The sequence below is a fragment of the Periplaneta americana genome, chromosome 6, assembly GCF_040183065.1.
Source record: "Periplaneta americana isolate PAMFEO1 chromosome 6, P.americana_PAMFEO1_priV1, whole genome shotgun sequence".
NCBI classification, from domain to species: domain Eukaryota; kingdom Metazoa; phylum Arthropoda; class Insecta; order Blattodea; family Blattidae; genus Periplaneta; species Periplaneta americana.
Window position 1 is genome coordinate 735,401 of NC_091122.1, and position 23,733 is coordinate 759,133.

General features: G+C 38.8%; 1 protein-coding gene across 9 annotated transcripts in view; it reads right to left on the reverse strand.

Annotated features, from left to right (window-relative positions):
* shep (alan shepard) overlaps positions 1-23,733 on the reverse strand; it is a 103,848-nt gene that overhangs the window by 18,593 nt on the left and 61,522 nt on the right. For 7 of the 9 annotated variants that reach the window (XM_069827217.1, XM_069827216.1, XM_069827215.1 and 4 more), the window contains 9 exons: positions 21,962-22,201; positions 14,056-14,267; positions 13,915-13,973; positions 8,853-8,977; positions 2,455-2,612; positions 1,363-1,525; positions 1,092-1,280; positions 893-976; positions 704-802 (listed from right to left, as the gene is read on the reverse strand). In XM_069827217.1, the coding sequence (XP_069683318.1) occupies positions 704-802; positions 893-976; positions 1,092-1,280; positions 1,363-1,525; positions 2,455-2,612; positions 8,853-8,977; positions 13,915-13,973; positions 14,056-14,267; positions 21,962-22,201 (1,329 nt within the window). The remainder of the gene's footprint in view (positions 1-703; positions 803-892; positions 977-1,091; positions 1,281-1,362; positions 1,526-2,454; positions 2,613-8,852; positions 8,978-13,914; positions 13,974-14,055; positions 14,268-21,961; positions 22,202-23,733) is intronic. The other 2 variants (XM_069827220.1, XM_069827222.1) reach the window with 2 other exon arrangements.

Below are 23,733 nucleotides of genomic sequence, written 5' to 3' on the forward strand. Positions count from 1 at the left end.
GTTAAATGTAGTAAAAAGACAAAATTGACTGATTTCCACTGAAAAGGAAAAAGATATCAGAGTTCTCTGTCTATATTTTCGCGAGTTAACATTCAGTTTTATGAAGCCATTTTCAAAGGCCATTCTAGACCTATTGTTGGTTAAATGTCTTCACAGATTTACAAAAGAGTGTATCCTAAGTAAAGAGTAAAATAACATTATATAACTTGTGAAATGTTATGTTTATTTCACAATATCAATCACCAAATGCAGATAGAATAATATGGTTGTAACACAAACGTTGAAAAGTCAGAGTCATATTGTTCTATCTCCATTCTTGCCCCACCTGAATCTCGTCTTCAGTAAATGTGAGGAAGAGAGGCATTACACATTTTTATTGTCTTCAATACTCTAAATTCTATGATATGAAGAAATATATAATATATTTGTTCATGCGTGTTGAATTATGTGAAACTTTTAAATTCAATTTCCCAGATAGTAAAGAAATGGAGATAGAACAAACTGGCTCTCAGTCAGCAATATAGCATCTCCAGTGTGCTGGAATTCTTCTACATGCCAGTAAATCTACTGACATGAGCCTGTCACATTTAAGCACACTTAAATGTCATCGACCTGGGCCAGGCTCGAACCCGCAACCTTAAGCACAGAAGGCCGGCACTCTACCGACTGAACTAACAGAGATGTAGAAATTTTAAGAACTCACCGATCCCGTGGTGCCGAGCTGCAGGGCCGACATGTGTGTTGTCAGCTGTGGGATCATGGAACTGTACTGCACCGAGCTGGGGTCCGACGTTGGCATCATCTGAAACACAAGCCAGTCCTCAGTACCGCGCTGCCACCCGGCACCCTGCGCCAGAGCTTTGCTCGGGACCACGACTGTGGCGCCACTTACCACAGAGACAGCCCTGGAGTGCTGATTGTCGCTCTTGTAACTATGCATGTGGGAGGTGGTGGCCACCTGGCAAGCAAATTGGTCCTGAAAACAGGGCAGGCACCTCCGATTAAAACACAAGCAAGCAAGCACATCAGCCTGCTGGCTGTCTGTCAGTCTCGAGCAAAGTTCAGGCAAGTCGCAGTCAGCTCGTACTCACTTCGACTTGAGTCATGTGCGGTGCGGGCTGCATCACATACTGGGGTAGCCACGGAGTGCCGGTCAGCGAGTAGCCGGGCATGGTGCCCCCGTAGTGTCGTCCGTACTGCGTGAGAGCCGTGGGAAGCATGTGCTGTGCCGTGACCCCGTTCTGCGTCATGTTGCCGGGGTCGTAGGTCACCGGCGGGGCCTGTGCCAGACAAACAACACCACATGAACCCAGCAGCACTCATCACGCCACACTCACTTTGGAGTAACCGAGCGGCACGCACCTCACCCCCATCCCGCCACATCCGCTGATCTGCACTCTTGTACAGGCTGCGCTTCTTGTTGCCGCCATCCGCGAACTTCACCAACAGCGGCTCCTTTGACCCTGCCAGAGGGCTGCCATTGAACATCTGGATGATTTGTTCACATTTCTCTTTGGATTCCATCCTACAACAAATAATGTTTCACTTTCTCATTATACAAAGCATCGACTAGACAAATCAAATTAGTATAACAGTACCAAACATATCATGTACCATTTTAAAAACAGAGCCTGGGTTATATGTACATAAATTACATGAAAAGTAATGCTAAAATATGCAATTCACTTTTGCTGAACAGCACTTTTGTAAGTACGAATAATTAGTAAAATCGAATTTGAACTGTACATATTTTTGTTTGCTTGGATACGTAATAAAGCTTCATTTTAACTTCACATGATTTGTCTGACGACGATGAATACATTTTAACAATTTCACACAATCCTCAATGACAGCCAAGGGATACGGAGAACATATAAGCCATGCGACAGTGAAGGCACTGCCTCTTTATATTAGTGGTGACAAGGTTACGGGACTCATATTGATATGACAGCAAACTCTCACAGCACAGGCGAATATAGAGCTATATATTAGTGGCTTAGTGGATAAAGCATCAGCAAGTAGAGCTGAAAAAAACCCAGGTTCAAATCCCGGCACCGGAGGGGATTTTTCTCCGTTCCATTACTCTTTCATCGAATACAGAGCTGACAAGTTCTGTCTTTGTATGCTAACTTATCTTTTTTTTTTTCTCACAGAACTTTTTCCAAACATTTGAAAACAGCTGCAGGTCAATCAGTGCCTGTCTAGCAATCATGTGTGACAGTAAAAGAAAGAGCTACAAGATAAAGTTAGATTTATAAAAGAACTTGAAGCAAATGCCAACAAAACAAGAATTGGAACTGCAAGAAGTTTGTAATAAAAAGTGCTAATTAAGGTATCTTAAAGTCTGAGTTCATGTTTCAAGAAACAATGTAAAATTGTCACAGCCATCAAAATGGAATGACCCATAACAAAGGGAATAAGAAACAAAGCAATGGAGGTAGGAGCAGCACTCACCTGGCAAAGCCCACTCCTTTACTCTGCCCAGTCGTGTCCCTCAGTATCCTCGTCGAGATGACCTGTCCATATTTGGCCAGCATATTGTCTACGTCGTTTTCTTTGAACGTGAGTGGCAAGTTGGCAATGTACAAATTCGTTGGGTCTTGCTCTTGTTGCTGTTCAACACAAACGAGCAATGAGTGAGCTTGGCATCTCAAATCATCAAACTTAACACACTCTGCATTTTAATAATCCCTTTCCTTGCTGTTGTGCTTTAATCGTTATTAGAATGTGCTCTCATGCTGTGAAAACTACAGTACTTAGATTCTTATACAAAAAAAAAAAAAAACCCGTTATAAACTTTTTTACACAGATTTCGGGATGCTTGAACTATTATACAAGATCAGTTAAGTAATGCACTCCACAAATATGTACTTTCTTTTTTTTTTAAAACTTGAACAATTTTATTATGTTATACACTATTCCACATACATAATTATCTGATATAAAGGAATGAAGAGTAAACTAGGGACATTGTCTGAGGGGCGTCAACCTACATACATGTCTCAAATCTACGAGCTAAACAGAGTTTAAAATTATGTAAGTAAACGTCAAGTTAGCCACAGTCATTACCAAATATTTTCACACAAATCCGTTTCTATGAGATCTGTTCCATGTTGCACAACAGCCGCATGCACATGCATTGCAATGTGACGGCGAGCATTTCATAGCTTACATTATTATATTAGCAATTCTATTCATGTACTCAAGTAAGCAAAGTCAGACGATTAGAGCCCGGATTTTATGTAATATGAAAATGAGAAATATGTACAGTACATAAATATGTAACTTAAAATCCAAACTTTATTCAATGTATTTCTGCACACTGATAAAAAATTATACATGCACATGTGATTCAACTTCATTTAATTATATTTGGATGTGCAATTAATAATTATTAAATATTTTTCCATATTTTCTGCAGTCGATTGTCTTGTCAATGGCAACCCATATGTAGGTATCGCCAAATTAAGCTCTAATCGTTTCCATTGTGTCAGTGTAGCAGGAGTTCTAATAATTTTGCCGGAATGTTGATCCATCCTGAATATTGAAGTTGCGGTGTTTGTGTAGGAATGCTTGAAACTCTGGCACTCCAGGTTTATGCCACGACATGTTTGCAGCAACCACTGCCATGCAAAAATCTTTATTAAATTCACTGATAAAAGCCGAAGAAGGTTCCAGCACCACTTGTGCGCAAAGAACTTGTTTTTTCGACAGCACGCATTTTATATTTCTCACATCAAGTTCAGTTTTTAAATGTTCTTCTAATTGAAGACCTCTCTCGAACCAACAAATCTACAATCCACGATTCAGAAGAAAAGAAAATAATTTCAGGGCATATTTTGTTAGGCTGTATTTAGTAGCAGAAGCATTTGACCAATCAAGGATACAAGTTTATTCAGCTACTGGATGCATTCATTTATTGTTATAAATGCTTCAAAATTACTTCTTCCACTAAAGTCACATATTTCATTAATTTGATGTTACATCCTTTTTCTAGGGAGGTCTTCAACTGTGATTTCATGGAGCACCCAATGCATTTATCACACACTTTGAAAAGCACGATTTTACTATCACCAGTAAAAGTATCGTCAATAGAAATCCATCTTTTAACTTGGATGTGACTGGCATCATAGCAGTAGACTAGCTAGCTCTGATAACAGAGTAAGCTTCTTAAGAAAGCTGAAAGAGCTACTGTTTTCTTTCAGAGCAACTCATCGGTGGTGTTTGTGCCAAACGGTCACACCCACAGGGTAATTTTTAGTCTGTGCTTCACTGCGATATCAATACAATGACTCACCCTTCACATTGATATTTGTTCCTTCTTTACCGTTACTTCTTAAGGGTTACACAAAATTTTAGCATGGCAAAGGGATATCCATTTTTCTTTGACAGAATATGTTATTTTCAATTATTAAATTGTCTACCGAGTTAGTTCTGTGGTAGCATATCTGCCTCCAGACTAGCCGGCCCGGGTTCGATTCCCAGGGGGGGTCAGAAATTTTCATGTAAAATTTCTACTTCGGGACTAGGAGAGATGGCGGTGCACGACTTCTAATCACTAAATTGTGCACCAATATGCCTGGGTTAATCACAAATCTCTCCGCAGTGCATATGAAGAGAAGGCATATGTCACTGTTGATAGTGATTCGTCCGTCGGGTGGGGACGTTAAGCCTGGCGGCCCCCTTGATGCTATTCGACAGGAGTAGGCTACGTGCCGGCACTGGGTTTCCCCTTCTCCCTTCCTCATCTTCATCATCATCACCACTCATTCCAGACACTACACTTACACATACACTCACCCTAGTACACGACATAACTCTCCACAAATACACATCATGTACAGCGTGACCCGCCGAAGTGGTGTACAACTAGAAAAATGGGTCACAGTTCTGCCATCTATCCGCAATATGCAGAACCCGAATCACGCAAGTGAAGTGGGTAGGCAGGCGCGCGCGCGCACGCACGCACGCATGCACACACACACACACAAACAAAAAAATTATTAAATTATTGTTATACATTAGAGATGAAGGGACAAGCTTTATAAACAATTTTAAAACTTAGAACTTATGAATTAAGTCGAGGGAAAATTGGTGAATAAAGTGTGCATTCTTTCAAAATATATAAAAACATAGAACTTAAAACTTCAGAATAATGACCCTTTTGGTGTGATTCGCCGACATTTTAGCTTTTTTTATAGTTACATTTATAGGAACAGAATATATAATTACATAAAATCCGGGCTCAGACGATTATTATATGTTACCTAATAACAGTTGTCTCGTTCTCACTTAATAATAATAATAATAATAAAGGAATTATAAAAGACAGTGTCTCCCACATTTAATATTCTAAAAACTATGAACAATGAGCTAAAAGTCCAAGGTGACGACACATTATGAGAGGGTTCACCTTTGCAAAATAATGTCGAAGAACGCTTCTGGATAGAAGACAGAGACAGTGTATGGTATGGACTGCACTACATTTTCATAACTCTGAATAACCGCTGCAGCTGATACAGCTTCATGCTGGATCTAATAGTAAAGCACATGCTCTCCTTCCAACCCAAGCTACAGTAAGTCAGATGCTACAGGAAGGTCTGGCAATGTAACTCAGGCCTGTTCACAGAGTGCCTTTACTTCTCACCCATGAAGCAATATAAATTTCGAAAAGGCAATCAGCTTATGAGATGTGTTAAGTGGATTTCATCAAACTTGATAATTATACTGCTTTAGCTAAGATCGAAAAACAATCTAATTTAATGAATATCTCAATTATTGCAATGGAAAATTAATCAGTTTGGAGTCCATTAACTCATTATGCAAAATTCGAGAAAAAAAAAAACTGCAAGGATAATTTATAGAAATCCAGTTATATCCAGAAAATATGAATGTGTGCTACTGAACTACCTGCTAATCTCTAATCAGCAAATTAATGTTCTGTACATAACTATCTTCTCTGGTGGACAGCAGCATATTAGCTGAAGGTGCTGCCCTCTTCCACGCATTTCTGTGAAGTCACATGTGGGGATAGTGTTTTTCATGGTTCAACAAACTAAATTTCAGACCAGTTTTGAAAAAAAAATCTCAAATTTGCCATTTGTTCGCAATAGTTCATATTTCTTAAAGAGTTTCCATAGATGTGGTAAGAAGAGTGGGCACTGGATCAGTCCACGTAACATCCAAAACCATAGGAAACTTTCCAGGGCCATAAGGACGAGAATCTCATGATTTAGTAACCAAGCAATATGCTTGCATCCGTATAACAATTCCTGAATATTAAATTGGCTAAGACAGTAATACAATTAACATTCACTTTTAACTTCTGAAAGGATTTCAAGGCCTACAAGACAAAAGTATACAGTATTCTTTATTTTTTAATTTATTACTATGAAATACTGTACATTTGCATTCCCAAGCACAGTTACCAGAAAGTAGTCACAATATTAACTGCAGCTCGTGATTTCGAAATCTGGGAAGCTCTGACAGACAACAAATGGGAACGGACTAAAAGGTCCCCAATTCAATCTTGGGAGGTGGAGCTTTTTTGCTGGAACTTCCAGAGCAGCCTTAGGGTCCACTCAGCTTCGTGTCAGACTGAGTACCAGATTTTTCTTGGGAAGGGGGGGGGGGGTGTAAAGGCAGTCAGAGCATTCAGACCACACCACACCTCACTCTAGTGACGAGATCATGAAGCTCTACCAGCATGCCCCCGAGGGAGTGTAAAGGGAATATCTTTACCTTTGTGACATACAAAGTGGGGGCATAAAATGGGTTCTTAGAGGTTTGGGGGATGATAAATGAAGTAACTCCTTATTTCATAGTATGGACTATATCACTTTATCTGTTTATAGTCGGCCCTTCTCTATGGAAAGTGATTCCAATCAAACACATTGTTAGTATACAGTAAGGCCTTCAATCACTGCATTCTATGTGAATGTTTCAACTTTCTCGAAGTAGAGAAGCACAATTCTGCTTCTCCAGTGATTATCAGAATGTTCACTGTAATATGGAAAAATCTAACAGTCTCTATTAAAAAAAAATCATCAAATTATTTTTACCAGGGTTGGCGCTCTTATGCATTTACAAAAGCAAATTTAGTTCATGGCAGAATTCGTAAGAGTTCAGCTTAATCACGTCAACAAATGTTTTAAATTCAAGTAGGAGGAGAACTGTCAAGATTAAGTGACAATACAAAGAAGTGACAATTCTCAATGTCAACCTGGAGGCCCACCTACATGCTTTGAAGTCTTATCAACAATTCAAAACATATTTCCCACCAATATCAATTGCACAGTACAAGAACGCAGAGAAATTCAGGGCCTAGAATAGTAAGTAATTAAAGTTTTGTTCACACTTCTAGAGGGCAGCTCTGTCTGAGTAGCGGTTGTCTCACTCCAACACAAATTATAAAAATGCATTTACATATGAGCTAACATCAAGATGTTACAGACATCCGGCCTGAAATGGAGAATGACAATCACTACTATTTTAAAATATTTTTCTGAAATTATATCGCTCTATGGTTGCAACACCTCATTCTCAAAGAATATCAATTTCGAAAGGGAAATGAAATAGTTGCAATAACTGCATGGAGGAAAAACACTACACAAGACAAGTTCGCTATCACAACCTTAAGGTAAGAGTGTGCTGAGTCACATTTAAAACCAGGAGTGCTCAAGTTGCAAGGCCTTACCATGTCACAACTCTACTGCATTCACTTCCTGAAATTCAACAGAACTTCTTGTGGTTAACAGGGAGCCCTTGCTACCAGATGAATCCCATGCGCCTATCTATCGCGTTACTTAACAAGCTTGACAATTCATTAGAGATTTAGTTGCGCAGATGCCCTCATTCACATGCAGAGAAGTGATATGATGCAGGACTTAGTCCCCTGCTTCATGTCAACCAGAGATACTTTCCGTGCTTCTTCTCAAATGTCTCTGTGGACTGCATCTACAGCCCTTCTAACATTACTGATTTGGAGCTATTTTTTCTGTTCGTGTGATTAGTCTATTCCTTTATCCATTTCGTCATGTCTTTTATTCCTTAATTTGATATTTGACAATTTTAATTTTCCCTATACAGTTTTGTTTTGTTTCACAGCTTTCTTTAGTCCCGTGGCATCTTCCTTTGCTAGATCTTCGCGACTTTTATAATTTTTTGTTCTACCTCAATTTATAATCTCTCATCAATAAACTAAGCATCACATCCAGAGTTCAACACAATGCAGTGAGAGTGACAGATACAGGAGTTGAGGATTTCTGTCACAGTTCATTTGCTTCACTCAACGAAACGGGAACGCATGTAGCAGACCCTGCACGAAGTGGCTTGCACCAGCACTGCAGAAATTTTTCTCCCTTTTATATAAAGATTGTCTTATGCAAAGTGGCTTACATTTGTTATTATCTGTTAGTTATCCTTCGAGCAATGCATAATGGAATATGTTAAAAGTCTGTTTCTGGGACAAAACTTTATACTGAACTGTTTTACTGCATTCATCTCCATCTCTTACAGTCGGCAGGCTGGCCACAACCACGCTGCTATATGGAAAGCTGTGAATTTGTAACCCACCCGTCCATATCTTCAGACTGAAGACTGACTCTCAACTGTGAAGGGATCATGCAAAACTTATGTTACTTCTTGCCTAACCAAAAGCTTGTGTCTTGCTTTATTTTTATTCGAAGCTGGTGCAATGAAGACGTGGAGCAATAAAATACTTTTGATAACCCTGCCGGTGTGCTGCCCTCATGCACGCCTCATGCAGCAGTAAGACCTTGCAGCTAGCAGTTAGGTAGGTAGGTTATGTAGTGTAAATGTACTCTCCCTGCTCGTCATGCAACGTAACGTACACTGGGCAGTCTACGCAGCAACGAGATACCCACTTTCGCCATCTGCGCCTGCACTCCCTTTGCCTGGAGTGCTTTAACTGCAGACTCGGCCGAAGCTGGAGTCTCAAAGTCGACAAACCCGTAACCTGCAAGCACAAACAATCAGAGTGAAGAAGTGGCTGTGTCACAGCACTCTACACCCAGAATGCAACAGCCAGGGAAGTTCACCATCAACGAAATAAATTACCCTAATTCCGCTTCTGGAAGAAATAACACTGTATTACAAAAACTGTAAACAACACAGACATCTAAGAAGATAATTTCGAGCAAGGATGGCACAAACAACAACAGATTTCTACGCATATAGATTTTGTGAAGAAGACAGTTCTCAATGAAGCTTCGATTTTCTCTCACACCACACATGATGGGGCTGATGTCTCACTAGTGTTACGTTATTTCATAATCAAATGAAGTGAGAGGTGGAATATCTTTACAAATACACATACAGCACATACTAAGTATGTATTGTTCTGTAAGGTACAAATTCTTTATTACTTCCTTTACCATTTGTTTCCTGTATTTCTCAAAATAATGTTTATGCGCCATGTTAATTTTTATTTGTTTTTATTTCCGTAAGTAATGGTGCACAATGAAGTCAACACAAAAATTATCTCCCTACACAACCCACGCTAAATTCACATTTATTTGGAATGATTTATTAAAGAATGTATTCAAAACAATTTAAAAATTATACCATTATTAGAAACGTGAAAGAGACAGAGAGAGAAAAAACTGAAATGTGTTTTATGTATTCTTAGTTTATTTATTACTTTTATTTTATTAACTATTTTTGTCACAGTTGGTATTAAACGAATTATTCTCGCACCAAAATCTATGCTCCCTGAACCAAAATGGATATATTTTAATTATTTAAATACAAATTGTAACTAAGAAACATGTTAAATTATTATCATTGTACCAAAAACAGATGCTCCCTGGACCAAATTACCGTATTTTAATTATTTAATTAGCTCATAGTTTCATCTGAAATTTTATGAAGTTGTTATGACTGATATATCTGTTGTTAATTGTTCTTATTTATAGCAGTAGGCCATGAGTGACAGTGACAAGTATTTGCGCTCAGAGGGGTGTGGTCAGAGTTCGAGATGGTCCACAAACCACTTTCACAGTGATCCCATCGACATTGTATTGGGAAGCAACGCAGTGAATGAACAGTAAAATAATAATAATAATAATACTTACTTACTTACAAATGGCTTTTAAGGAACCCGAAGGTTCATTGCCGCCCTCACATAAGCCCGCCAGCGGTCCCTATCCTGTGCAAGATTAATCCAGTCTCTATCATCATATCCCACCTCCCTCAAATCCATTTTAATATTATCCTCCCATCTACGTCTCGGCCTCCCTAAAGGTCTTTTTCCCTCCGGTCTCCCAACTAACACTCTATAATAATAATAATAATAATAATAATAATAATAATAATAATAATAATAATAATGACGACTACGATGACATTGTCTCTCTAGAACAATTCTGGCGTCATTTTCAATGTTGTAATTAAGCTTTTCTTCCTGTGTGAGGTGGGAGATATCGAAGTTTCACCCACTTTCTTTGCAAAATTCGTGAAACCGAAGCTCTCAAACACATACTTATAGAACAGAGAGAGAAAAGAAAAAACGAAAAAACTGGCTTTATCCACATCTGGTTAATAGCAGCAGAAATATCCAACACATCATGAAACCATTTTTCTGCTTGGCAGTGTATCAAGAAGCAAGTAAGGGAGTTATGTTATTATGTATGTTACGACAGGAAAGCTCTGCAGCTCAAGAAAGTAGTCACAAGTTCCAGCCATATTTATTGTTTACAGTAGAAGTGTTCATAAAAAATGTTGTTGTTGTTGTTGTCTAGTGCCTTGCATTTGGCAATGAAGCCATTAGCAGTCGTGCTTTCCAATAAAAAAAAAATGTAGAATTCATACAAATATTAGGAGTATGGAAAAATTCTCACACCTGTTAGTTATACAATTTTTTAGAAACAACAGCCCTTCCCTGAAGTACGGATACTCAAACAAAAAGAAAAGCACAGAATAAAAATCAATTGAAAGTGAATTTAGGGAAGAAAATAATGCTTCAGTTTTTCACCATCATTCATTACTGATTAGTTCCATTCCGGCCACTGGCGTGGCTCAGGCAGTAGCTTGTTTGCCTGTTGATCCAGAGTGGTGCTCAGGCGTGGGTTCAATTCCCGCTTGGGCTGATTATCTGGTTGGGTTTTTTCCGAGGTTTTTCCCAATCATAAGGCGAATGCCAGGTAATCTATGGCGAATTCTCGGCCTCATCTCGCCAAATACCATCTCGCTATCACCAATTTCATCGACACTAAATAACCTAGTAGTTGATACAGCATGGTTAAATAACCAAATAAAAAAATTCCATTCCATTTTAGTATATCCCTCTATAGACAGTTACATTACTATTTAAGGCAATTTCTAAAGGACATTCAATATTCAATTAATTAATGATAGTAGGAATAAGGCAAATTGTATTAATTCTGAGCAAGATGTGATGAAAGGTCATTTTAGATATGAATTTTACAACCTATTTTCAATTTTTAGAGCTCATTTCGTAGTTTTATTGAGTTTATTTTAGTCACCTAAAATCTAACTTTAGAGCTCCCCCCCCCCTCCAAAAAAAAGAGGAACGAGGTTAAGGATGTTCGAGAATGGGGCTAAGAGGGATGAAGTTACAGGAGAATGGAGAAAGTTACACAACGCAGAACTGCACGCATTGTATTCTTCACCTGACATAATTAGGAACATTAAATCCAGACGTTTGAGATGGGCAGGGCATGTAGCATGTATGGGCGAATCCAGAAAACCGATATAGTGTGTCAGTTGGGAGGCCAGAGGGAAAAAGACCTTTGGGGAGGCCGAGACGTAGATGAGAGGATAATATTAAAATGGATTTGAGGGAGGTGGGATATGATTGTAGAGACCGGATTAATCTTACTCAGGATAGGGACCAATGGCAGGCTTAAGTGAGGGCCGTAAGAGCCTAAAATTCTAAGTCTAACGTGATCAGAAACCGACTTGAAAAGAAGTAAATCGAGGTAAGAAAAACTGGACTGGATAAAAGTCGTAATCTACAAGATAAAATTCTTACTTTATAATTTAATACAACAGGTAAATTACAGAGTACAGACAAATAGGGTACATCATTTACATGAAGTCGCAGAGTTCAACCACAGAATTGTAATACAAGATATTATCATCGCCTTCTCTTCAACGACAACATGAAGTAGGCCTAAAGCTTACACTGAAGGCTCATCTGGAACTCCACGATAAGGAACTGTACGAATCTTGGCTATTCACTTTTTCTTTTATTCCCCACTCAATGCTTCTGCTAATAGTTGACATCTGCTATAGACGCAAGAAAAACGCACATCCCGGTTCCACTTCTTAAACCAGTCAAGGAAATTATTGTTCACTATCATCATAATCCTGCGAGTCCAGTACAATTTACTCTGTCCCTTCCCTACTCCTTCCGCTTGTAATATTCTGACAATAAGCTACCTTTTCGTAAAGAGCAGTAATCCATACCAAAGTGTGCGGTACCAACACTCATTTTGATGGTCCATGGTAGGCAACACTTGCCTAAACCTCTGCAATGTTATGCGAGAAACTTCTTCCTACATTCTGAGAGTATTAGCACAGCCACATAAACAGAGGATGGGCGAATATAACGAATAGCTAAATAAAATTCAACAGTGTTGGTCCTCAAGCAGCAGTATTACTATTTCAAAGTAAAAAAGGTTATTATGCCACACAGGAACTCCGACATCTTTAGATAAAATGGCCACTGGCTATGTGGAGCACAGTCATCCTTTACACAGTTCAGGTTCGTGACAGAGTACTACATGACAACCTCACTCACTTGGAATCATTTCTTAAATTTGGAGCAATTCTTCCCCATTCTTTCTGTGTTTTGAACTGCTTGTTTCTACATGTAGCTATAACAATGCTGTACAACCCGACTTTTTTCCATCTTGCAAAAAAATTGCAACTGCATTGATTTTTTGGTTAGGTTAGATAACATATATAACATATAACAGATATATTCTGTAGGACCAAACATTAGAATTGTTGTTGGTGTCCAGCACATATCTTGCAAAATTATATCCAGCATGGCGAACGATACTCAAAGTATTAGACCTATATTAAAGATATATATATATATATATATATATACTGGGTGTTCAGTTCAAAGTGTGTCGTGGCCCGCTGTGTGCCGTCACGTGGCTAGTCGATGAGCCTAGAGAATTCAATCTTCCTACACTTCCCCAGAGGTGTATTACTTATCTGCCAGAGAAGTTGCCTAGCAAGTACGGCGTTCATTCAGAAGAGTGCTTACCGATATGTACGGTAACGCAGGCAGTGGCAGGAATGTGAACTGTTTCGAAACATGTACTGAGGTGATTTTTTTCTTACTGTCGGGATATGGGGAGAGGGTTAAGACGATTACTTACGTATTTGTTGACATTAACTTCGACAGTCAGCATGGACACGGATCATTTGTATTGTGGAATGTTGCCGTACGCAACCGATGATAACAAATACCCTGCGTAAGACTTGCCTGCGCAAAACACAGTTCGAAAGAGGTTATGGTAGCACACAGACTGCCATCTGTTGCTACGACGTTCAAGTAATACCGTACACGTTCTCAAGTTCAGATTGAACGACTTGATTAATAGGCAACTTCTCTGACACAAAAGCTGAAACTCGCTTCAAGTCGCTGACTCATCAACAGTGACGTCATGACACACTTTGAACACCCAGTATACACATCTGACATTACTATTCACTGATTTCAGATGTAGCTTGCAGTAATCACTGTATTGTAACAGAGCCGAGTACATTTTAATGACAACTATAACAGAGAGATCAGTTCCCAGACAAGCATGCACAAGAATAGCAACAACAACAACAAGTATTCCCTGATGCCTCTCCCACAGCAAAGTGTATAAATTCTACGAACCATCATTGGAAGAGAGAAGTTGAACATACCTTTACATTTATTTGTGTTCTTGTCTAGTATTGCCTTTGTGGATATGATGTTGCCATACCTGCAAACAACAACGTCAGATAAGCAACTGACTTCAGCTTATTCAGCATACAACTACACATCTGCAAATGACTGCAGCTTACATTGAACACATCTGGACCAAGTCCTTGTCTGTGGTGTTCTGGTTCAGGCCGCGTATGTACAGATTCGTTTTGGACAGCTGCTCGCCCGTGGGGGCAGGCCCCATGTTGTTGCTGAGGCTGGTGCTCAGCGTGCCACTCTGCGAACCCGTGTTCGAACTGGAGCTGCTGGTGTTCGAGGGCGACGTGGCCGTCGGCACTCGCTGAGATCCATACTGCAACAATCAGTCACAATTGCCATGTTCTAACTAATCATTATTAGAGATGGTAGATTTTCGCATCACGATAAATGCGAAATGTGCCCAAATGCTGTCGAAATTAAATAATTTTGGTAAGTATATTAGTGTGGTAATTTAATCTGCGATAAAATACGAAATTGGGTACAAAATGCGAAATGTATGTGATTCTACTAAATAACAGCGATATTATATGAAGAATCCACTGCAAGAATGATGGATGTCACTTTCTTGTCGAAAATGAACCAAGACTGTCAATGCATAGCTTAAGACATATAGAATGTACATACAGAGTTATATGGCATTAACACTGATAGTCATTGTCCAGTAATGATCGGAAAATCACAGTTAAGCTTTGAGCGCTAAGCATTTCAAATTTCCAATTGCTTCTCCTGCAAAATATATTCCAAATGACATCCATCATTCTTGCAGTGGACTCTTCATATTTTATGAGACATTTTTATGTTTTTTTTTTTGTAAAAAAAAAATAAGAATCTCTCTAATGGCCCCACCACATACAGGTTCTTACATTTCTTTTCAAATAGTGTATTTAGTTTTTACAGTATGAACAGCACAGGAATGTGACCTACCTAATACCCTCTTTGTTGTTATCTCTAGTTTTCAACTAATCTGTTTGGTGCTGGTGGTAGAATATTGGCTACCTATGCGATCTCTTTACGTCCAGTGTTCACACACAAACAAAGTGTATGTGGTATGGTAGTGGATGATTTTGACTGAGTAACAAGATGTGTCAGGATAAAATCACGCCATATCTTTTGACATGTTCCTTTAATGTTTACAATTTAACTGTAATTTTATGCGTGTGTGTGTGTGAACCTAAATGTAAATGCCATGTCACACAACTGCGCACCGCTGTTCCACAATGGAGAACGCCGTTCTGTAACAGTTTTGTCCCGCGCAATGCCAGAACGTAATTCAATTTGGGGTAGGTTATGAGTTCACGCCTAGTTATAGATTACACCACTGAGTCTACTGCAGTCGTGAACTCAGACTCTCTCAGCTGCGATGGTACATAGCTGGTCGGAACATTGCACCGTTACCAAGACATTCAGTGCAATTCGGGGTTTGAGGCGCGATGGACGGAGTCAACGATCCCGAGTGCGGCCTTGGAGCACGAGGCACGGCGACCTCGCTTGACGGAGGTCCACACAACTCAACTCCACGAATATTGTAGCATCCCAGACTGAGGAGCCCTTTACATGACTGTCGTCGTAACTTGTGATGAGCACAAACCAAATAGAATATCATGTGCTGATAGGCCTAGGGCGGCAAATTCCAGGAGGCGGCATTCTCTCTCTCTCCCTATTTTTTTCTTCTTTTTTTTATTTTCATTTTACAGTGAAATTTGATTTCAAAACACTTCTTGGTACCAGTAAATCTTTTCTGAAGTTTGTTCTTGAACACAGTTGTACACCTTGTGGAAGTTGGATATTGTTTTGTTTTCGCATCGTCGCATCACGTTATTATTCTATGAAAGTGCTTGTATAAACAAGAATGCATTATTGAAAATCAAATCGGATGTGTGTTTATTATTTATTGCTATGAACAGTAACCATAACTCTCAGTTACATTTCCAATATCGCCAACAATAATGTTTATTCACTTTCCAGCATGTGCACTATATACAGTAATTCCATATGAAAAGTTTATTTCGCCAAGGGTTGCAGTTTATTTTTCAATTTACTTTATACAGGGACATCATTTTATTTTTACTTCAATTTTTGTTGTACCTGAGTTTTTGAATGTACTTCACTCCCACCCCCTCTACTAGTGAACTTGCAACCGATCTCCACACAGAACCAAGCGCATACAGTCAAAGAACTGTCACGTGATTTCCCTCCTTTCTACGACTCTCGACAAAACCATTTGAACGGATAATAAATAGCATGTCTGAATAATTTTATCTTTTCGGATCGGACAGAAGTGAAGATTGAATTTACAGTACGTAAGGTACTCTTTTATAGAGTAGGTACAGAATTATTTCAACATAAGTTAGTAGTACGAAAGACGAAACTGGTAATTGGAGTTAGGTACAATAGTACTGTATATAGTGCGATAATATGCAAAAAAGAATTGAAACCTGTATAGAAATGAACGGCCATCATTTTCAAATATGTGTTTAAATATCCATATTATGATTATTTTTCAATTTAACTTCATTCTCTATATTGTACGCTAATGTGCTGTAGACAGTATAATATACACTGCATAATGAATACGTCCGAACGGACAGCTCAGTTCGTGAGTAAAAACACTTATTGTTAATATTTTACTGTATTTTGATTAAAGAAAAACCTAATGAAAATTATCAAACTAAAAATTGCGATATTTCCTACTTTACGTAAATGGATGAACTACTTTTCATCCCTCCTATACCTAGTAAAGTGATTTGTTTGTATCTTACGCCAGTATCATTGAACTCCAGTGGAAGGGGTGTTTCCGGTTCACAACCTTTAAGCCAAAGGTATAGCCAGGTTAATATTAGAAATGTTAGTAAAAATAAAATGATGTCCCTGTACTTCGTATGGAAGTAAGACATACTGGTAATAATTATACCACCAACAAAACCAATGCTTAAAGATAAACCACAGCCATCAATTTTGTTTCAACGATGAATGTTTCTTTGCATCGAGTCTGATGTGCTTCGTCAGATCGACTAATGCCGTCATCAATGCTTCCTCTGTGAAGAAAGTGCGAAGGAAATCTTTATAATTCACAAGTAAGATGCATGTATTTCGATTCCAGTAATTTATTGCTTTCTGAATTGTAACACTTCATTTAAAACTAATTTAAACTAAACATGACCTGAATAATTTCGAGGGAAAAATTGTTCCGGCGCCAGGTATCGAACCCGGGACCTTTGGTTAAACGTACCAACGCTCTCCCAACTGAGCTACCCGGGAACTCTACCGACACCGATCCCTCTATATCCACAGACCTCAAAGTGGGCCGACAACCGTCAAGCAACCAACATTGAGTGCACACTAACTCTGTGTGACTTAAATTGTGGTTTTCTGTTAACGACCAGTGACGTGTATTATGCAAATCAAGCTTTCAGGTATAACTCCCTGTAAAGTTGTCAGAATAACTTGCGTAATGGAATTTTGTTTTTTTCATAAAGGGAACAATGAAGCTTCAATGTTATATATATTTAAAAAATGCTCTAATCTAGAGGGTTCCCAAAGTTCCATTGTCTTTCATTTGAGCTACGTAGAAGTGTTTCCTTGTTAAGCACTTACTGTCTACATTTTGTAAGGAAAAGGTCAGAAGATGGAATACTCTCTCCCAATTCATCCTCCTCAGATTTTACGACAATTACAAGCACTTCACCCTCTCGGTTTAGTGAACGCTGGCCCAAGTCCAGGCTATCACTTCACAGTGATAGTTGAAGTTCAGTGCTGTCCGTTTAAAAGGCAAAGTCGTGGATGTGCAAATAATCCAGATTTTCCAAAGCAAAGATAGAAAATAAGTGATTTTGTGAAACGCGTATTTTGAGTTCAGGGGATAATGACAAGCCCCGAGTCTGGTAAGTAGAACTTGTGTGGACGGATTATGGGTTCAGAAGAACTGGGGAGGGGGAGAAATCGCTATCACTGTTTTGGAATTCTCAAGGTAAACAGAAAATCAAGAAATCATGGAGATGATACTAAATTACTTTCGTACAGTTAATGGCATTGTAGAAAGTAGAATACTACGTTACTGTTTATTTAATGGGTCACCAAAGTGATTGTATAGAAAAATCTTCGTTTCTTGCGTGAACAGGATATAAGAGTTATGGAAGAGAAAAGAATGGCCAAGCAGAGTTAACATTTACATAGGTCTGAAAAAAATTAATTCATTTTCATTCATGGTCTTCGTCTCCTCATGCAATCCATATATTATAATGTTGCTATCATTCGATATTTTCTTCTGCCCCGAAATTTTCTTCCGTTCACCATTCCTTCCAGTACATTCGTCACTAGATATTTTCTTGTTAGCCAGTGACCCAGTCAATTCCTTTTTCTCTTCGTGGTCAGTTTCAGCATTACTCGTTCTAGCACAGCCATTATTCAAGAACCATTATCTGACCCCACTAGTCTCACATATTAAGCTACATCTTATTGTATTCCATGGTATTCGTACATCACTTCATAACTAGAATATGGAACATGTCAAAAAAATCTTAATAGTACCGGCACTAGCAAGTCTTATTATAGTCACAGTCCAGCTGAAACATATGCAGAAGAGTTTTACAATATACTAGTACAACACGAAGTTTTAATATCCATACTCATGGTTAACATTCGGCAGGTCTTTGAGCGGCCTCGTGCATAACATTCGGCAGGTCTTTGAAATTTAATTATATTATTGTTTTCAATTTCTTATGTCGCCGCTCCAATCACTCGCCTCAATTTCAATATTGCAACCAATACGCTACTTCCATTATTAAATGACACGTACTTGTCTAATCCACGTGGACTAAAACCGAGGTTGCGACGTCTTGTGCTGAGGACGAACATTAAGGTATATGATTTAAAATTATTATTATTAAGAGTTAAAGTCTTGCTCAGGATAGGGACCGATGACGGGCTTATGTGAGGGCGGCAATGAACCTCCGGCTTCCTTAAAAGCCAGTAAGTATTAAGAATGTCAACGTAATCGTATATGATGAAATAATAATAATAATAGTAGTAGTAATAATAATAATAATAATAATAATAATAATAATAATAATAATAATAATAATAATAGTCATTTAACAATATAACAAACTAGTGCTTATTCTTATCGAGGAAGTAGACGTGACAACGTGACGCTTAGAGTGAAACCTACAGAGCAACAATCGGTAGGCAAAATTATGTTTTAAAAGCACACCGCACGTTATTGTATCACGCCGACATGTTAACCATGAGAGCGCGGCGATAATAATACAAGACAGAAATATTTACGAAGCACTGAATGTCAAACCTGGAGGTTGTTATAGGAAGACGGCCTATCACATGATAAAGGCACAGTCTACTATATACAGTCACGAAGCTTGAGTTTTCAGGGTGCTTGAAACAATAGACTGTGACGGTACTATTTTGCATTGCCTGTAATAAGGCGATATTAGCGATCCTAGTGGTGAGCAACTATCTAATGTTATGCATATTTACTACGTATTGAGAGTCACGAAGCTTGAGTTTTGAGGGTGCTAGAAACAACAGACTGTGACGGTACTATTTTGCATTGCCTGTAATGAGGCGATATTAGCGATCCTAGTGGTGAGCAACTACCTAATGTTTGCATATTTACTACGTATTGAGCTTCGCGACTGTATATACTAGACTGTGATAAAGGGTTAATAGAAGTATTTTTAAATATAATCCTTTAATAATTTTCCGCGAATGTAATTACTCTTTTCACTGCAGGTCATCATCATCATCATCGTCATCATGTTCTGCATTGAACAATTACGGCGAAAATGGAATTCTAATTCCGAATAAAGAAAAGTTGTACAGGAAAACAGTTGGAATCGAACACGTGATTACGTCGGGTAGTAGTACTTCAGTATTAACTGGCTGAGCCACTGCCCGTTCGCTGACTAAGCTGTATCAATTTTAATTTCGCGATAAAACAGAGGCTTTGAATGGTTGTCCTGTGCCCCCCCCCTCGCACGCCTTTGGACGTAAACTCGGTAAAGCACTGCAAACGAAATTTATTTTCTTCAATCATTACAAACAAAGCACAGTAATACAGAGGCATTATTTCAGTTTTTGCTTGGGGTGAAGAAGCAAGATTTTTTAGGGAAGACCTTTTTGTTTTAAGGTGAAGTTTACCCCACTTCACAGTACCACACAAGGCCTAATTTTAACTTTTTACCCTACTTACAGTGATATCTCACCAGGGAAGGGTTTCGGCTCGAACAGGAATTTCGTATCCAAAATTTGTATACAGGCCCATCTTTACATCTCTGTAAAGCTCCCAAAAGCATTCGCTTGTGTAATGTGTGGTTTGTCTGTTAGAGCACTGCACAAGTTGAGGGGATGGGACACCTTACCCGTAAGCCTAGCCTAACCTAGAAGCTAGTGCGAGTGGTAAAATGTCTAAAGCCCATTTAAGAATATTTTTCTCCAACATTCTGTCTGAAAATATTGCAGCTAATCAAAAATGTAGACTGTTGTGCGAGTCATTGAATGTGCACAAGGACACAACCTTAATAAATGAATCATTCCAAGGCTAAGACATGAAATGTATGATCATTCCACCTAAAAAAAACTAAGTATTTCCAGCCTCAGGATATATATTTCCCTAGACAATATAAACTATATGCTCGGAGGATAACAGATTGCATAAGGACTCTTGCTGAGAATCCAGAACTTAAATTGGGAAATCGAGTGTTTATAATGAAAATGCACTCTTATTCATAACCAGTTGTCTGCTCCAGTATACCGCCCTATGCTTCAGTATTCCTGGCAGTCAGCTGGTGAACAAGTCTTGGACTTCAAAAATGTAAGTCAGGTGGCATTTGATTGTTCAGCACTGGAGTGTGGTTCAGAAGATTGTTCAGGTGTTGCTTTTGCGTGTTGTGCTTATTGCTCTGCTCCATGCTGTTTCATGCATTTTATAGAGAATCCTCATGTACATTTTTAAAGAAGTGTATTGACCAATATCAACCAAACGGAGAGTTACACAAATGAATGCTTTTACGGTCTTCATCACCATTGTGAGGTAAGCCTATGTACAAATATTTAACCAAAAATTCCTGTTCGAGCCGAAACCCTTTCCTTGTCAGATCAGTCAAACGTACAATTTTGCTCAACTTACCTTCATCCTTTATAGGCCTTACACCATACATCATTTACATGAACGTGCTGATCATATGAGGTAGGTCCGAACAAATGAACACACAATTTTATTGACAAATAAATTTTAACTTCAATTAACAAAATAAATAGCACTTTTATTTTCAATACGTAACAACCACTAATATAGCAAAGGATAACTAACGCCTTGGTTTCATTTGAGCAAAGTCATCAACTAGCTCGTCTTTTATTTCTTAAGCGTTTACAAGAGTGAAATATTTTAATATTCACAGTACACTGTTGACATTCTTTTCTTCTGTAGTACCGATACTATTTAAATATTAATCTCAGAGGGTGGAGGAAAGGCAATTGTCCTTTCTATGGAAGAATAACGTGGCTTGAAAGAAATATAAGAAAAGGGTAAACTAACCGAGCTACGAACTTGGGACGTTTTTACTAGACTGACGTTCGACTACACGACAGAACAAGCTAAGTGCAGACTAGAACTTTCACTACAAATAAGTTGTCAGCCATTAAGAGTTCTATCATTTGGCTTTGCAACTCGGCAACCCGTATACATTGCCTCTGCTACTCGCATACAACATTCACGTTCATCCGAACCATTATCAAACAGGCGCCCTTATATAAAGTAACCGAACAATGTCATACCACAGTCTACTATATACAGTCACGAAGCTTGAGTTTTGAGGGTGCTAGAAACAATAGACTGTGACGGTACTATTTTGCATTGCCTGTAATGAGGCGATATTAGCGATCCTAGTGGTGAGCAACTATCTAATGTTTGCATATTTACTACGTATTGAGCTTCGCGACTGTATATACTAGACTGTGGTCATACTCACGGAGTATCCTCGTGTCTTTACTCACCGCTGGCTGATGCGTGTAGGCTGTCGAGTATGAGGTGGCGTTAGCGGGGCCCATCGGAGCAGGATATCTCAGTGACGTGTACGGATTGGGCCCTCCGCCCCACGTACCCCCTCGGTAGATGTTGTTTCCCCCCATATTGGTCGGTTGTGTTGTGATGCTGCCGCCTACAGGGGGGGCCCGGGGTCCGCTCTTACCCTGGCCGCCGTTTCCCGTGTAAGTTGGTCGAGGACCGTTGGTCCCCTGCAACAAGAACATCACCACCACGTTAGAGCACCACAGCGCCTCAGGATTTACACTACCACCAGGCAAACAAATACATTTAGTGTCTTGCTATTCCTTCTCGGCTGTATTCATTCATTTTTGTAGCATATGCATATTTGTGCTTATAGTTTTGTAGAGAATGGATTGTTTTTCCACAGTAGCTCCTGCAAAATTTCGTAATTTCTCTTGTGATGTAGCGAAGTGAATGTAATCTCTGCCGTCATACCGAAGGATACAAATCTCGCAGTTATACATGCTTTAGGCCTACTGCCAAGGCGCATAAGCATTCAATTTTGTTGTGTTTGGTTTCGGTTAGGCTCAAAAACTGTATTTAACATTCTTGGTTTTAAAGTCGTTCTACCGACATAATATAACTGGCATCCCAGATAAATGAACACATTCACTTGTTCTAATATTTTATTATCTATTATAACCTCAGATTTGAAAGGGCACTGTTATACGTATTCTGGAATACAGAAGTAGAACTTGGTTATAGCGACCTCGTTTTGTGCGACACCTCGCCTATAACGTTACATATTCTGTGGTCCCAACTAATTCCCCATGAGACATATGCTTTCCTACCTTGCTTAATAAGGCAAAGGCATATGCGTCTATCTCGCATATAACGTCAGTTTGGAATAAGATTTTCTAAGAAACAAAGTATCTTAAGAAATATTTTATTGAAATCTGATCCTGACAAATTCTTTACAGTCTCCTTCTGTCATAGACCTCTGGAATACAGGAGGATTCCCCACCCCATTGTAACCTGCCCGAATTCATGCGGTATTAGATCAGTTTCGACAGGAAGTTTTCACTAAGTGCAAGCATTTTAACACAATATGGCCACTAAAAGAAGTGAGTGACGCTTTAGAAGCCATTAGAATTATGAACATGTTCTATGAAGCTAGGGAAGGGAGCAGTGAAATTGCAACTGAAATTATGAACATAGAAATTAATTTAGCCCTAGAAAGTGTGTATTGGGCAAGTAGAAGACAACAGAGTAAAATGACTGATTACTTCACTTCTATGTAAAATAGTTTGGTGAGTACTGAACAAACTGTTTTAATACAGAATACTGTAATTATAATTGTAGGCCTACATGTATTTTATTATGTTCTTTGTAGGCTTAAAAGTCAATACATAAATCTAAAATAAGTCTAATTAAGTTTGTTATTTTTCATTTTCCACCTCACTAGATTGATAATGTAAATCTCGGTTCCTACGACACTCGTTTATAACAACATAATTTTTAAGGTCCCTTGGATGTCGTTATAACCAAGTTCCACTGTATTTTCAAAATATTATTCAGAACAAATAACTATGTATTACCAGGTAGTACATCTCACTTGATATGTGTCAGAGGAAGAACAATTGTTTGTATACACATGATGTCTGACTAGTGTATATGTAGCTAGTCAGCGATGTATGCAATGGAGGGGGAAAGGAGCTGACCACCCTACCTCATTATCTCCTGTCTTAGTAGCCTCATAAGTGGTGCCTTATTGGTATCA